This window comes from Lemur catta, chromosome 17, assembly GCF_020740605.2.
Source record: "Lemur catta isolate mLemCat1 chromosome 17, mLemCat1.pri, whole genome shotgun sequence".
NCBI classification, from domain to species: domain Eukaryota; kingdom Metazoa; phylum Chordata; class Mammalia; order Primates; family Lemuridae; genus Lemur; species Lemur catta.
Genome location: NC_059144.1, coordinates 11,596,297 through 11,611,348, shown reverse-complemented (window position 1 = coordinate 11,611,348; position 15,052 = coordinate 11,596,297). Strand labels below are relative to the sequence as shown.

The 15,052-nt window shown below is 39.2% G+C and overlaps 1 protein-coding gene across 3 annotated transcripts in view; it reads left to right on the top strand.

Annotated features, from left to right (window-relative positions):
- The window catches only part of RALGAPA2 (Ral GTPase activating protein catalytic subunit alpha 2), a 316,728-nt gene that overhangs the window by 200,647 nt on the left and 101,029 nt on the right, over nt 1–15,052 (top strand). For all 3 annotated transcript variants that reach the window (XM_045529190.1, XM_045529188.1, XM_045529189.1), the window contains exon 36: nt 7,518–7,676. In XM_045529190.1, the coding sequence (XP_045385146.1) occupies nt 7,518–7,676 (159 nt within the window). The remainder of the gene's footprint in view (nt 1–7,517; nt 7,677–15,052) is intronic.

The following is a 15,052-nucleotide window of genomic DNA, read 5'->3' as shown; positions in this document are numbered from 1 at the left end:
CTTTATTATATTTGTCATAGTGGTCTGCAATCAGTGATCTTTGATGTTACTGTTATAATTGTTTGGGGGCACCACAAACTACACTCATCTAAGATGGTGAACTTAATCGATAAGTGTTATATGTGTTCTGACTGCTCCACCCTTGCCATTCCTCATCTCTTTCCCTCTCCTTGGGCTTCCTGATTCCCTGAGGCAAAACAATATTGAAATTAGGCCAACTAATAACCCTACAGTGGCCCCAAAGTGTTCAAGTAAAAGGAAGCATGGCACATCTCTCACTTTAGATCAAAAGCTAGAATTGATTAAGCTTAGTGAGGAAGGCATGTTGAAAGCTGAGATAAGCTGAAAGCCAGGCCTGTTGCATCAAATAGCGAAGTTGTAATGCAAAGGAAAAGTTCTGGAAGAAAATTAAAAGTGCTACTCCAGTAGACACATGAATGATAAGAAAACAAAACAGCCTTATTGCTGTTAGGGAGAAAGTTTAAGCAGTCTAGACAGATCAAACCAACAACATTCTCTTAAGCCAAAACCTAATCCAGAGCAAGGCCCTAACTCTCTTCAATTCTATGAAGGCTGAGAGAGGGAGAGGTGAAGAAGCTGCAGAAGAAAAGTTTGAAACAACAGAAGTTGGTTCATAAGATTTAAGGAAAGAAGCCATTTCCATAACATAAAAGTACAAGCTGAAACAGCAAATGCTGATGTAGAAGCTGTAGCAAGTTATCCAGAAGATCTAGCTAAGATCATTAATGAAGGTAACTACACTGCACAACAGATGTTCAATGTAGACAAAACAACCTTCTGTTGGAAGAAGATGGCATCTAGGACTTTCATAACTAGAGAGAAGAAGTCAATGCCTGGCCTTCAAAGCATCAAAGGACAGGCTGACTCTCTTGTTAAGGGCTACTGCAGCTGGTAACTTTAAGTTGAAGCCAGTGCTCATTTACCATTTTGAAAATCCTAGGGCCTTTAAGAATGGTGCTGAATTGACCCGCCTGTGCTCTATAAATGGAACAACAGAGGCTAGATAACAGCACATCTGCTTATCTCATGGTTTACTGAAGATTTTAAGCCCACCGTTAAGACCTACCACTCAGAAAAAGAGATCCTTTCAAAATATTACTGCTCATTGACAATGCACCTGGTCACCCAAGAGCTCTGATGGAGATGTACAAGGAGATGAGTGTTGTTTTCATGCCTGCTAACACAACATCCATTCTGCAGCCCACAGATCAAGGAATAATTTCTATTTTCAGGTCTCGTTATTTAAGAACCATGTTTCATAAGGCTATAGCTGCCATAGATAATAATTACTCTGATGGATCTGGGCAGAGTACATTGAAAACCTTCTGGAAAGGATTTACTATTCCAGATGCCATTAAGAACATTTGTGATTCATGGGAAGAGGTCAAAATATCAACATTAACAGGAATTTGGAAGAGGTTGATTCCAACCTTCATGGATGACTTTGAAAGATTCAAGACTTCATTTGAGGAAGTAACTGCAGATGTGGTGGAAGTAGCAAGAGAACTAAAATTAGAAGTAGAGCCTGAAAATGTGACTGAATTGCTTCAATGTCATGATAAAACTTGGATGGATAGGGCGTTGCTTCTTATTCGGATGAGCAAAGAAAGTGGTTTCTTGAGATGGAATCTATTCCTGGTGAAGATGTTATGAACATTGTTGAAATGACACTAAAGGATTTTGAATATTTCATAAACTTAGGTGATAAAGTAGCAGCAGGGTTTGAGAGGATTAACTGCAATTTTGAAAGAAGTTCTACCATGGGTAAAATGATATCAAACAGCATTGCATGCTCCAGAGAAATGTTTCATGAAAGAAAGAGTAGATGTGGTAAAATTCATTGTTGTCTTATTTTAAGGAATTGCCTCAGCCAGCTCAGCCTTCAGCAATCACCACCCTAATCAGTCAGCAGCAGCTATCAACATCAAGGCAAGACCCTCCACCAGCAAAAAGATTTTAACTTGCTGAAGGCTCAGATGATTGTTAGCATTCTTTAGCAATAAAGTGTTTTTTAATTAAGGTATATACATTGTTTTTTTAGACATCATACCACTACATACTTAATAGACTATAGTTATAGTGTAAACAACTTTTACATGCACTGGAAAACCAGCATACACAAAAATTTGTATGACTCACTTTATTATGATATTCGCTTCTTTGCGGTGGTCTGGAACCAAACCTACAATATCTCTGAGGTGTTCATGTACATGGTGGGCAGCAGCGCATGTGAGAAATCAAAACTTGAACCTCAGCCCAATCACAGACAACTTTCATAGAGATCAAGTGTCTGAGATATACAAAGCACAATTTGCATTCAAAAACCTCAACAGCCTTTCACTCCCCCAACCCTGCATGCTGTAATGGCCTGGGGGCGGGTGGGAAGTGCAGCAGCCAGAGGCACTGGCCACATGCTGGTTCCCACCGGCCTTGGAGGAGCTGCCTCTAGGCCTCTAGGTTGGGCCTCAGTGGCTTCCCCTGGCTGCAGCTCTTAGTGAAGGGAACTCTGCCCTTAAGAGCTCACTAGTATGTGAGACTGTAGTGTAGCTTACCAGGACCCTAAGCTGGGCTTGCACATCTTTTTTATTTGCAGTACATTGCAAATTGTCACTATGCAAATGCTTCACCATATTCTCTGATTTTTCTTATGACCGAAAACTGTTTTGTTAAAAGGTAGATTTTACATATAAAATATTTTTTAAATAGGATTGGTTTTTTTGAGAAAAGACATGTTTTCTTGATAAAATGCCATGCTTTATATAATGTTCCAAGGCTTGGCCTGCTTGAAAGATTCCCTACTGTAATAATCAAAATTCAGCTGATACCTTTTGCAGCTTCAAGATTTAGCATCATTAGCGATAAACTCTCTTTATCAGGATGTCTCACAGCTAGACCAAAAATCAGTCACAGTAACAGCAGCCCACAGTTCCTTGTCTTATTCTAACTAAATTGTCCCTAACAGCTTAAAAATGAGCTGCAAAATTCTAAAGTGATTCATGCTCTCTTCTGCCCCTATCATGGGGGGACTTTTTCAATTCTGCAATCTGGTTGCAACCCCATACTGAACTCTTGATCCTTCACTGCAGAAATTTGTTAGCTCTAGCTAGATTAGATTTTTCACAGCTAATCTAACTGCTGTAGGGGTTTGCAGAGTGGGGACAGAGCTGTGCTATTGGATTTGTCCAATTCATTTGACTCCAGGACTATAATTGCACTTATGTCTTACAAGGCTTTTATAGCCTCAGGCTGGCCAGCCGCATAAAAAACAAATTGGCAGTGATACAGTATGAGTGAAAAGGGATGAAAGGCCCACATTATCAGTCTCCAGGCAGCGCTGTTCTGGCAGGAAGTTTCTTGGTTAATTTACAAATAAAACTTAGATTTTAGGATGGGCACACTGTCAGCTGAACAATGGGGATGTCAGGCCTGACTGTTACTTAGTAAAAGTAGCAGCCGGGCCCACTGAGGAGCAGGAATTCTTCAATCAAACAGACGACTCCTTCTGGAGCCAGCTGGCGATGTAATGCAATTAGTCGGGAAAGGAGGTCAGCCTATTAGGTGTGTACCATGACCAGTGTCACCAGTGGCGTGCAGCCTGGCAGCAGCAGGCAGAATGACTCGGGCAGAGGGACTTTAAAACTCTGTCAGGATGAGAAGTGACAGGGATGCATGGGGTTGATTTCATAAGACTTAAAAACTGAGCATTTGTTCTGAGCCTGATAAGCATCCGGGTTATTTTGGAGCCTGTTGTGCAGTTGAAGCAGTAGCTGGCACGAATGCCAGCTCCATTCCAGTAGGAGTCTCATCATTCTACTCCTGGGTTACATAGGAATCAGATCAACTTGACTCGGATGTGGATTTCTAACCTCTAATCAAAATTCTCCAAAACTCACAAAATGATGTCTTTATGATGAAATCCCCTTTAAATTGAGCAACACTTTGTGGCTTCCAGAGTATTCCACTATGTTCTGACATGATTGATAGTTTGGCCAGATTATTTGTTTTGCCTACTTGTGTACTTGACATGGCCGAATTGATTCTGTGGCAAGGTGCTTCAGTGTGTTAAAGATCATCACGTGGGCTGTGCTGCAGAGGCAGGCCTCTTTGTTGTGGAGGGAGTACTTTTTTGGTTCTTTCCTCCGGATTTATCAGCCAAATTGGTCCTGTGGCCTTAGCTCTTAATTTTGTGATTTAGCTAATTCAACTGACGTGTCCAGAAGTCTGAGGCACATGAAATTGAAAGCAGCTTTGAGATGATGAATATTGTATTACTACTACACAAAAATAGCTCTTCTTTAATTACAGAAGTGCCACACTGGGAGAATGGGTCTATTAGTGTGATGCTACCCTCCCTTGCTATAGTTCTGAGAATACAGTTGCGAGTAAAATTAGGAGAGACTTACTTGGGTTATATAATTGAGTAACCCAATTTAGAAAGGGGAGAGTAACTGCAAAATTTCACTAATCATTGTATCAGAGTTAATGCTTTGCAAGTTATATTTGTGGACCAGAATGAGCTATCACAGGTTTTAGGGTACCAGCATTGGCTGGTAGCAACACATTTGAGGGGTGTTTACTAGGTGAGTTGTTCACATTCAGACATCTGTGCCAGCATTACACCGAGGGGCCCCGAACCACCCTGAGGTTGGCTTTCTTTGCAGGATCAGGCTGTAGGTGTGAGCTCCGGGGACAGCCCTAGTTCTCACAATTACCTTCTGCAGGTTTAAATTCTTCCCAAAGTTTCAATTATGTACTATTCGTATTTCCCTTGAAAACAGGCCTATATTGTGTTCTTGGTGATGTTAGCTACCATGTTCTCACTCCAAAAGGACTGAATTTGAAGAGTATGTTGTAATGTCTTTGCACGTTTTATTAAAAAGGAAAAAGAAAAGAATGAAAAGCTGTAGTATCTAAAATGGAAATCAAGAAATACAGAGATATGTTCAGCACTACTATGAGACCCAATATTGTCTTTTTTTTTAACCATTTATGTAATGGGTTGGCTGTACCTTTTGCCTGCTACCCTTTTAGCCTTTATATGGGGCATGGAGTAGGGAATAAAAAAAAAAAAAGATGTACTGGGTAATTTTACATTTAGAAAGTCGTAGATACTATTAAATTGTTCTGGATCATCGTGACTTGTGCACAACACCTGCAGTTGCATTTGTCCCAGAGCCCATATTCAGACACAGTTGAATTGTGTGCCCCCAATATGGTACAAAGGTACAGGCGCAAGTCTGTTTTTAAATAATTGGCTTGTACAGTCATTCCCAGAAGTACAAGACAGTAAAGAATAAGCAACCATTGCAGCAAACCAACTTCCTGTGTAACTTTATAAATGGAAAAGAGGCTATGTTGGGGTCACCTCAGATTTTCTCTTTGTGGTCAAATAGTCTATAAAAAATGTATTTATGCTAACATGCTCTAAATACATAGCATTCCATAGCATCATTTTTTATCTTTTAAGACAAAGCTGTAACATAAGCTTTGACACAACATCTCTGTTTTATTAAAGTGCTTCTGAATTTACTCATTTTTAGTGCTCATCTGTTAGATAAGCAAGGAAGCAAGAAATACTCGTTCATGGTGCCAAGGAACATCCTTCTATTATTCCATGTGAGAGAAACGAAACCTCAGATTCCCAGTAGATGTCAGAGGGCCTTCACCAGTCAGGCTTTATGGTTTTAGAACTTCAATTTGGCCAACACTGTAATCTTCTTGTCTAGTTTCTTTTAGTCACACTTTCAGGCCTACTCAAATGATTTCATATACATCTTTCTCCAGCTTGAGGCGGTGCAGTCATCATGCAGGAGATTTATCAAGGGTGTTCTTATATTTGACAGGGGTTGGGCCTGGGAGAACTCTAAAGGGGTCCTTCCTTGGAGATCTTCCTACTGAGGCCTCACCAAAGAGGCCAGGAGTCTGTGATTTGTTTTTGGACTTTGCAGCCTGTTTGTATATAAAATGAATTTTTTAAAAAGGTGGGCTAAACTATTTGAACTATGACAATAGAATAGCTTTTGGTGCCAGCTTAGATAATCATGGAACAGTAGAAATGGCACTAAGTTGGCAGCCCCAGCCCAGGTCCCCAAGCCTGCTCTACTACTCACTGTTCATGCAACCTTGGGCAGGTGGTACCTTCGCCTTCTTGAGCCCCCATTTCTTCCTTATAAGATACGATAAAGATGATGTCATCTACCGGAGAGAGTGGGAAGAGTAAACAAGACAATATGTATGAACACGCTTTCTATAGAGTACTGCACTCTTTAAATGTTAGGTAGTAGTGTTCTTAACAAATTTAAGTAATATTTATTTCCTAAACAAAGGTAATTTTATGCATCCTTTTTCTTAAAGGTTTGCTACAAGTCTAGTTTCTTATACATTTAGTAACAATTGTGTTATAATGGCATATGTTTTCTATTTTCTTATGCTTTTTTTTTTTTTTTCTTGAGACAGAGTGTCGCTTTGTTGCCTGGAGTGAGTGCTGTGGCGTCAGCCTAGCTCACAGCAACCTCAAACTCCTGGGCTCAAGCGATCCTACTGCCTCAGCCTCCCGAGTAGCTGGGACTACAGGCATGTGCCACCATGCCCAGCTAACTTTTTTTTCTATATATATTTTAGTTGGCCAGATAATTTCTTTCTAGTTTTAGTAGAGACGGGGTCTCGCTCTTGCTGATGTCGAACTCCTGACCTCGAGCGATCCACCCGTCTCAGCCTCCCAGAGTGCTAGGATTACAAGTGTGAGCCACCGCGCCCGGCCTATTTTCTTATTCTTAATTTCATAATAACTATTGAATTAAGAGTCTTATGAAGCACTACTGTAATGTGGAATAAAAGACTCATGTCGTTAATTGTTTAGAAACATGCTCAGCAATATAAAGCATAAACCTCAGATGCAGGAATAAAATTTCATTAAAAAACAAATTCTTTAAAAGGTCTCAACACCATCCAGACATAATGTACCTGTGATGCAGCATGCATTATCTTACTACCAATGTACTAAGAAGGTGAAGATGAGCTGTGTTTTTATTCACTTGTGCTTTTTCTTATTTGAGACAATGTCTTGCACTGTTGCCTCAGGTAGAGTGCAGTGGCGTCATCATAGCTCACTGCAACCTCAAACTCGTGGGCTCAAGTGATCCTCCTGCCTCAACCTCCCAGGTAGCTGGGACTAGAGGCATGGGCCATGACGCCCGGCTAATTTTTCTATTTTTAGTAGAGATAGGGTCGCACTCTTGCTCAGGCTGGTCTCAAACTCCTGAGCTCAAGCAATCCTCCTGCAATGGCCTCCCAGAGTGCTAGGATTACAGGTGTGAGCCACCGCACCTGGCCTGCTTGTGCTTTTTTTAAATCCTCATAGAAGACATCAGTGTTGTAGCCTTTTTTGGTAGTGAAATATTTTTTGTCTCTGAGTTTTATAATTCAGTTTGTAAGCCATGACCCCTTATAAACTGTTGTTATCACCCTGACTAATAAAGAGCCAATTTGCTGTGCAGCTCCGTCACTTGGGGAATGACGAGGTCCACATCGTCTGGTCTGAACACTCCAGGGACTACCGCAGGGGTATTATCCCAACTGCCTTTGGAGACGTTTCAATCATTATTTACCCAATGAAGAATCACATGTTCTTTATCGCGATAACGAAGAAACCTGAGGTACGTTTTTCATTGCATTGTTGCTCTTATACAGCATTTGCCATGTGATTCACTGTTATTAAAAAACAATGATATGAATATGTTAAAGGGGACTCTTTTCCAACTGGTGAATGTCTGACATATATTTCAATTACATGTACTATATAGGAATTAAATACAAATTCGGATTTTTTTCAAAGAAATTTATGATTTTTAAAATGTTCTAAGTTTTTAAAATGTTATAACTAAAAAAAATTGTAATTTTAAATTTCAGCATATTGATTAACAATAAAAATTGAAGGAACCCCCATATCACATCTAGCATTTTGTAGATAACTGTGGGTACAGAATCCAACCTTGCCTGACCCCCAGCTGGTGCTAATGGGGGTCAATCCTGAAGGACTGTGGGCCCACAAAGAGCCTGGGCCTCTGGAGCACAGCCCGTGTGATGATTTTTAATAATCGAAGCACCTCACCACAGAATCAATTGAGCCATGTCAATTGGTATTGATCCTGGGAATGGCTGGAACAATCCAGTGGCCTGTGTGCCGGGTGCTAAATTGGCTGCAGTTTCTGTCCTTGTCATACCTTCAGTGGTATTTTAGCAATGCTTTGTATGGTGACTTGTTTTCATCTTGGAATTACTAATAGAAGGATATTTTTAAGTTTTTAATTAAACATTAACATATTAAAGCCATTCCTCAAGAAGAATGACTTCGTGTTTTTCAGCTTGATGTTAAATATAATCTTCATTTTCATTCCAAATTGTTCTCCTGAAGGAGCTAAAAGTTATCCTTCTAAAAATGCTCTATTTTTAAGATTTAAAATAATAGCTAATTGAAGTTTATTGTTCAAATTGGAACAATAAACTTATCTTATAACCTAATCTAAAGTGTTAAAGTTGTGAGGATTAAATGAGGTAATAAATGAAAAGTGCTTCAAACTGTATCTGGTTCAGAATAAAAGCTCCTTAAATGTTAGCTATTATATGATTGTTTTTATTATTTTTTGTTATAGTTACTACTATGGAATTAGAATAACTAATGAATTCCAAGTTTAACATGCTTATTATTTCTCAGACTACATACATCTTGAGTGAACTCCTCAATCCAGAAAAGTCCCCTTAGTGGCTGTTGCAAAGCCTGATATAAAGGGAACCCTCTTTACTATTCAGGTAGCAAAGATCCCAAAGGTTACTTTGTATTAAATATCTGTATTATTTTTGATTCAGATCTCTGTGTATGTGAAGTTTTCAGTTTTATACAAGAAAATGGCTCATGGTTGGTAACATTTGCATTGTCCATGAAAAGCACCACTTATTTTTAAGAATTAGATTGAAAATTTTAGTATTAGAGAACCAACAAATATAGTATCTTACAGCTTTCAAAACTACAAAATGTGTTTCTTTAATGTTTAGTATGGATTAACTGGCTTTATTAGTTCATTTTCAACATTGGCCTCTAAAATGTCATTTAATGTCCTAAAAATGTCACCTTTATTTTTAAAGTAACTGAAGAACATAAAAGGCATTTCAATTCATTTTATAATGTCAAAAGTGATTTTTAAAAAGGTAGCAACACTTATAATGCATGAAAACAATCATTAACATACCTTTTAAAATTTCTTATAAAATGTGTGTAAGTTCTATAAATTTGGTCGTAAATTCTGACAAGATAAATTGAGCAAATCACTTTCTTAATATTTTAATTCGAAAAGGCTAAAGGGAAGAAGAGAATAATGGCCAACTGGAAATTTAGTATTATCCCTACATTTAAAGTACAAACCATTACAATGTAATAAAATTAATCCAGACATTTCCAGGGCAAGTGTGGCTGACCTTTTGTTCACCAACCACTGACCCCAGGGTGAATGCAAGAGGCTTGTGGAGGGAAAGTCTGTTTGTTTGGCTTCAGTCCCTGGTATTTAAATTGCATTCCCTAATCAAATGAAAAGGCTGTCCTCTCTATCAGGTTACAGAATCCATGGCAACATTTGGCCTTTTATATCCATAATGTTAGCCTTTTTGTTTGCATCTAAGTAGAGACACCTGGAGCAATGTTAACATTAACCGATTTAGCATTAATAGCTTCATTATATAAGAATTTCTGATCAGATAGCTGTTACTTTTGTTATATTGCTTCAGCTTGTATTGTTGTCATTTTTTATCTCCCTGCTTGGCAACCAGGCAATGATTTGCAAATTTTTTTTGTCTTGATTAATTAAGCAATATAATTATCAGTAACCGTGATGCAGTCTTTGCTCAACAAAGCTTCTGAGAGAAAACAATGGTAAGTCTGTTAGTATGAATGCATTCCACGCGTCCCAGATGCATGAGGATATTATGGACAATGAGGGGAAAGGCCGCCTGTGAGCGAGGACAAAGGGTGCCACGCAGACTCGACACACTGCACATACCGCCAGGGACATGCTGCGGGCTCCCTGGGACACAGACGCCTCGTTAGATTACAGCTAGTCAGCAGAGATTAATTCTCAGCCATTTGGTGCAATAATTTACCCATTCCCTAGTCTTTTAACTAGTGTTTCTTACTATGGAAGGGAAGGCTTTGTACTCAAAAGGTTTATTTAACCTTGCCTACTTTTAGGGATCCCTACCAAAATCATTATTTTTGCTTAGAGATTGTAATGATGCAGCTGCTTGAAGTTACAGAGTATTCCTTTTGGGAAGACAGGATATGCATAAGTTTCAGAAATTTGTAGATAGAGTCTAAGACATTCTTTTAGCACCTGTATATTTCATCTGAATATGGTATTCTAGTATTCTTAGTACTCTGTGGTCTAAGTACATTTATTTTACTGGTCTCTGGGCAGCCATACTTCTCTAAGAATAATTTTAATCCTTTTTTAGGAGGAAAAAAACCCTCATCAGTACACAAAAGTCCTGCTCATTGGATAGAGTCATGCATATTCAAATTGTACTTTCATTCACTCGGCCTCATTAATAGCGTATGTAATAATGTAGGACTATTTGTAATACAAGCTCACAGGCAGCATTGCTTCCAAGTCCTTTGAAATTTAACATATTTCGCTTTTTCATTCCATACACCTCCCTTAAATATACAAATTATGTGCCTGGCAGAATCCGCCTCCTCTTAATAATACACAGCATTTGCAAAATGGTATGTTGAAGTGTGGGTGTGCTGTGTGAGCACATAAAACCCTCTCATCTGAGAGGGCCTGTTCACTTCTTGAGCTTTGTATTGAACTTCTTTTTTTCATTAAATTAAAAAAAAATAAATCAGTGTGCTTAGCAGCATCATTTCATTGTTAAATTACTTTAAAAATAAATCCATCTCCATAAATATTGACACAATAGTCCTTTAGTCATAGAAAAGAAATGTGTTATTGTCAGACTTAAGTTTTTTCCTCCTTGTGTTACTAAGTCAGCAGTCAAGGAAAGACTTGCATATAGAGCAGAATGTGAGCGCTTTAAGGGGTTTGTTAAAATGCCCCGTTTGTTCTTCAGAAAAGTGATTCCTAAAATCCTCACACTGCAGTGAGTACTTGTGCTGCTTTCCCTCCCTTTCAGTAACTGGCAAGGAATGTTGGTGTTCAAAGTGTTTACCTTTATAGAGTTGTGAAGGTCAGTTTTAGTGTTTTTGGCATGTTTCTCTCCAGGCACATTAGTCACTGGCACTGGCTGGTAACCAGTTGACCAGAGGGTAGATGTTCTGAAGCAAATTTAAGCAGGAGCAGTTGAGATAAGAGGAAGTTTGGTGAAGGGTCCTCGTTTTTATCTCAACCAGAAGTGTCAGTTTTGTAAGTGAAAAACATGTTAATGTCCTCCCAGCTCTACTCACTCTGCCCTGTTAGATACCGGAATGGGAGATTGTGATAATGATTCAATCATTTCTGAAAAGTATAGGAAGGAAAGAGTACTAGGATAGGAGATGGGACCCCAAAGTTCTGGTTTCAAGGCTGTCACAAGTGAATGGGTATCTTGGGCAGATCTTTCAATTTCTTTGGACCTTAGTTTCCTCAGCTGTAAAATTCAGGTTGGGGACCAAGGCCTCTCTACAGTCCTCCTAGGAATTCTAAATCCCTCTGTTGGATCCCCTTGTTCCTAGATGCTCATACCTTTCCTTAAGTTGCCCTGTCACAAGGGTGCTGTCAAGGTAGTATCTGGTTTTCTTGCAGGTTCAGCAGCTATTGTGAGAGTGTATCCCTCTTCAGAATGACACCCTAACCCAGGAACTTTGCCTGGAGCAGGTGCCCAGAAGTGCTGGTAAAAGGCTGATGTGCCAGAAGTCACAAGAGCATTTGCATATGTGAGGCTGAGAGGAACCCAGTATTGGCACCTGTGTTTGAAATAAAATCGTTTAAGCTTACTGGTGTGGCCTCATTATATAGGGAGTGTGTTTGACTTTGCAACATGGTTATGTAAATTTCTTTTTTTTAAATTTCAAATGTGCAGTTTTCTTAAATATTTATCCAATCCCAACCGAATAACCCATTTGAGATTAAATCATACACTTTAAAATACTTTGGGAAATTCTCCAGGAAAGCAAGTTGTTAACTCTTGAATATGCGAAGTCATTTATTTAGAAAAGATAATTGAAAATACCAACCAGAATTTACTAAAATAAGTTATTAAATGGATTACTGTGGTATGTTCTAGTATGGTAATTTATCATCATCATTATTATCAGCATTATTTTTAGTAAAGGAATGACATTGAGAACTATGTGAAAAGACATCTGTCATTTGCAGATGTTATATTAAAATCAAATTTCTTCTCTAATTCATTGCCACTTCTAATTAGAGGAATTCCCTGGATACAAGAGATTTGTATTATTCGTTTTGTCCTGTTTTTGAAAGACTGAGTCACTCACAAGCAGTTGCCAAAGAATAATAAAGAACATTTATTTATATATTAAGCCTTGATACAGATGGAAGAAAATGTATAGCCTAACTATATTATTAACTCTTAATTCCTGTTTTATCTTTCACAACAATTTGGCTTTTGAGAATTCCTTCTTAATTGATTTTCCTCAGAAGTCGTTATGTTTTCCCATTTTTCAGCAGGTCTTTGATATATACATCTTCCTCTCACTTGCTGTCCTCTCTCCTTTGGCTAACCAGCCTGCGTAAATGTGTACCAAATGGCAAGTGGTAGACCCAGCTTTGTGTGGGAAAGCAAGGCAGTTCTCATTCTCTACTTCTGAGGTACCTCGGCAGAAAGGGCCTTTTGACTGGAGACAGAGGGCTTTCCAGACCCCCCGGCTTGCTGAGCTCCTGCACACAGCTACACACTCCATTGGCCATTCAGCCTGGCAGAGGGCATGGGGTGTCAGAAGCACATAGAACTTTTCTGTGAGAAGGAAACAAAGCCTACTGCCCCAGAATCAGAGAATCTAGTCTTAGAGGTGTATTTTCTGTGCTGTATTTGAAGTTTATTAGTTTATTATTTGTCATCGTTGGGTTTTTTGCTGTTTTGTTTTCTTCATGAATACTTTCATTACAACTCCACCTTGCTGATTACTGGATTGCTTTTAGTGTAAGCTATAGGAGGAAGTGCACTTATTTTTTTATAGAATGTATGTTAAATAAACTTTTTAAAAGTGTAGTGGTACTAAAGATAGAAGAAGGAAAAGATTATTTTTTCTGATTTTCTTATTTGTTTGTTGTTGTCATTATTGCCTGGACCTGGCAACACTGGATGATTTTAGACTATGTGTTACTCCTTGATTTTCCTCTTTGGAAATAACATGCCCACTTCGTCATAAAGGGAAAAGCTCCTTATTAGTCACCAGTAGTAGAACTGCCCATCTCATCCTTCTTTGTTCCCATTTGAGTTTTCTCAAGTTTGATGGCTTCCTCTGTGCTACAAGCACTGATATCAAAATGGCTTTTCCCAATCTTTGTAGTTTTAAAATCTTTGTGTTTCAACTGTGGAACCCTTTCCTCAAACCCACCAAACAGAAGACCCCAGGGCCGTTCCTGTCACCCTTTCACCCTGGCCTTTCACTCATCTATCTCCATGAAGCAAAAGACAGTCGCAATAGATCTTATTCTAGAAACATGAAAAGGGACAACAGAGTTGGTTAATGTCCAGCAGTCAGACCCTTGGGAGCCAGAGTTCTTCATTCAGTCAAGCAGGTAGCTTATATCTACTGAGGCTGCTTTATGCCAGGCACTGTTTCAAAGCCTGGGCATTCCATTCTCATGGAATCTAAATTTTAGTAAGGGAGATTACCCATAAATAAGTAAATGAATGGCTGAACCAGAGACTTTCCAATAGGGATGGGTGTTCTGGAGAAAGTAAAGCAGAATGATAGGATGGGCAGGAAGGGAGGCCGCTTTACTTCAGATTGGGGGACTTCTGGTTTCTAGTCCAGCATGTAGGGAGCTTGGCAGTTGTCACTCCCATCCTTACAACAAGAAAAAAACTGAATAGACTGGAGAAAACCAATAATTCTTCTTAGACCTATCATAGAATTGACTTCTCGGGGCAAACCCCTGTCCCCAAAATTAGAGAGACAGGCAAGCAGATACAGAGAATCACAACTTATTAGAACAGAAGCCCAGGAGCAAAAACCTTTGGGAAACCAAAACCAGAATAGTAATTATAATTGACTAATTGCTGGATGCTCAGTGTGGACAACTCTGGGAGTTAAAGAGTCAAAGTGGCCAGTCTTAGAGGGACCCCCACACTTCTGTGAGTTTTCCCTCTAGAAGGCCCACCAAGTTCTCATAGTAAAGATTGGAGAAAAATTCACCACGCTTTGGCAGAAAGAGGAGGAAAGTAACCATTTTGAAATATACCCAAAGCATTCTGTTCTTCTTAACAAGATCTACCCTCAACAGAAACTATTTTAACATAGCCTGTTTGTTTGACTTGGGGGAAGGGAAATACCCAACACCAGCTCCTTCTAGTCTTCTAGCTAACCTAGGGGTTAGGGGGAGATAAAAAACCAAAACTGAGAAGCTTTTGTGAAAGTTACAGCCCAGGAGCACAGGCTCACTAAAAGACTGAGACCTAATCCCAGGACTATAGAATGCTTCCCCTTCCCCCAATATCCTACCACCATATCAACAGGCTCCTGTGTAACAGCAGGGAATACAGATGAAAGAACTGCACACTGCAGATCTTACGTAAGAAGATTTCTGTAGGGAAACACAAAGATAACATGGGAGGTAACAGCAGGGTCATCCCAGGAAATTTTAGCCTCTGGCACCGACATTTACAGCTGCAGAAAATAATGAGCACAGCCTAACTTCTACCATATAAACATAAAACCTTACACTGAAGACCTTTTTACCTCAGTTCCTTCTACCTGATGCATCTTGTCTTTCCACTCGCTTCCAGTGGAAAATTACAAGGCATAACTAAAGGCAGAAAACACAATTTGAAGAGACAGTTTAAGCATCAAAACCCA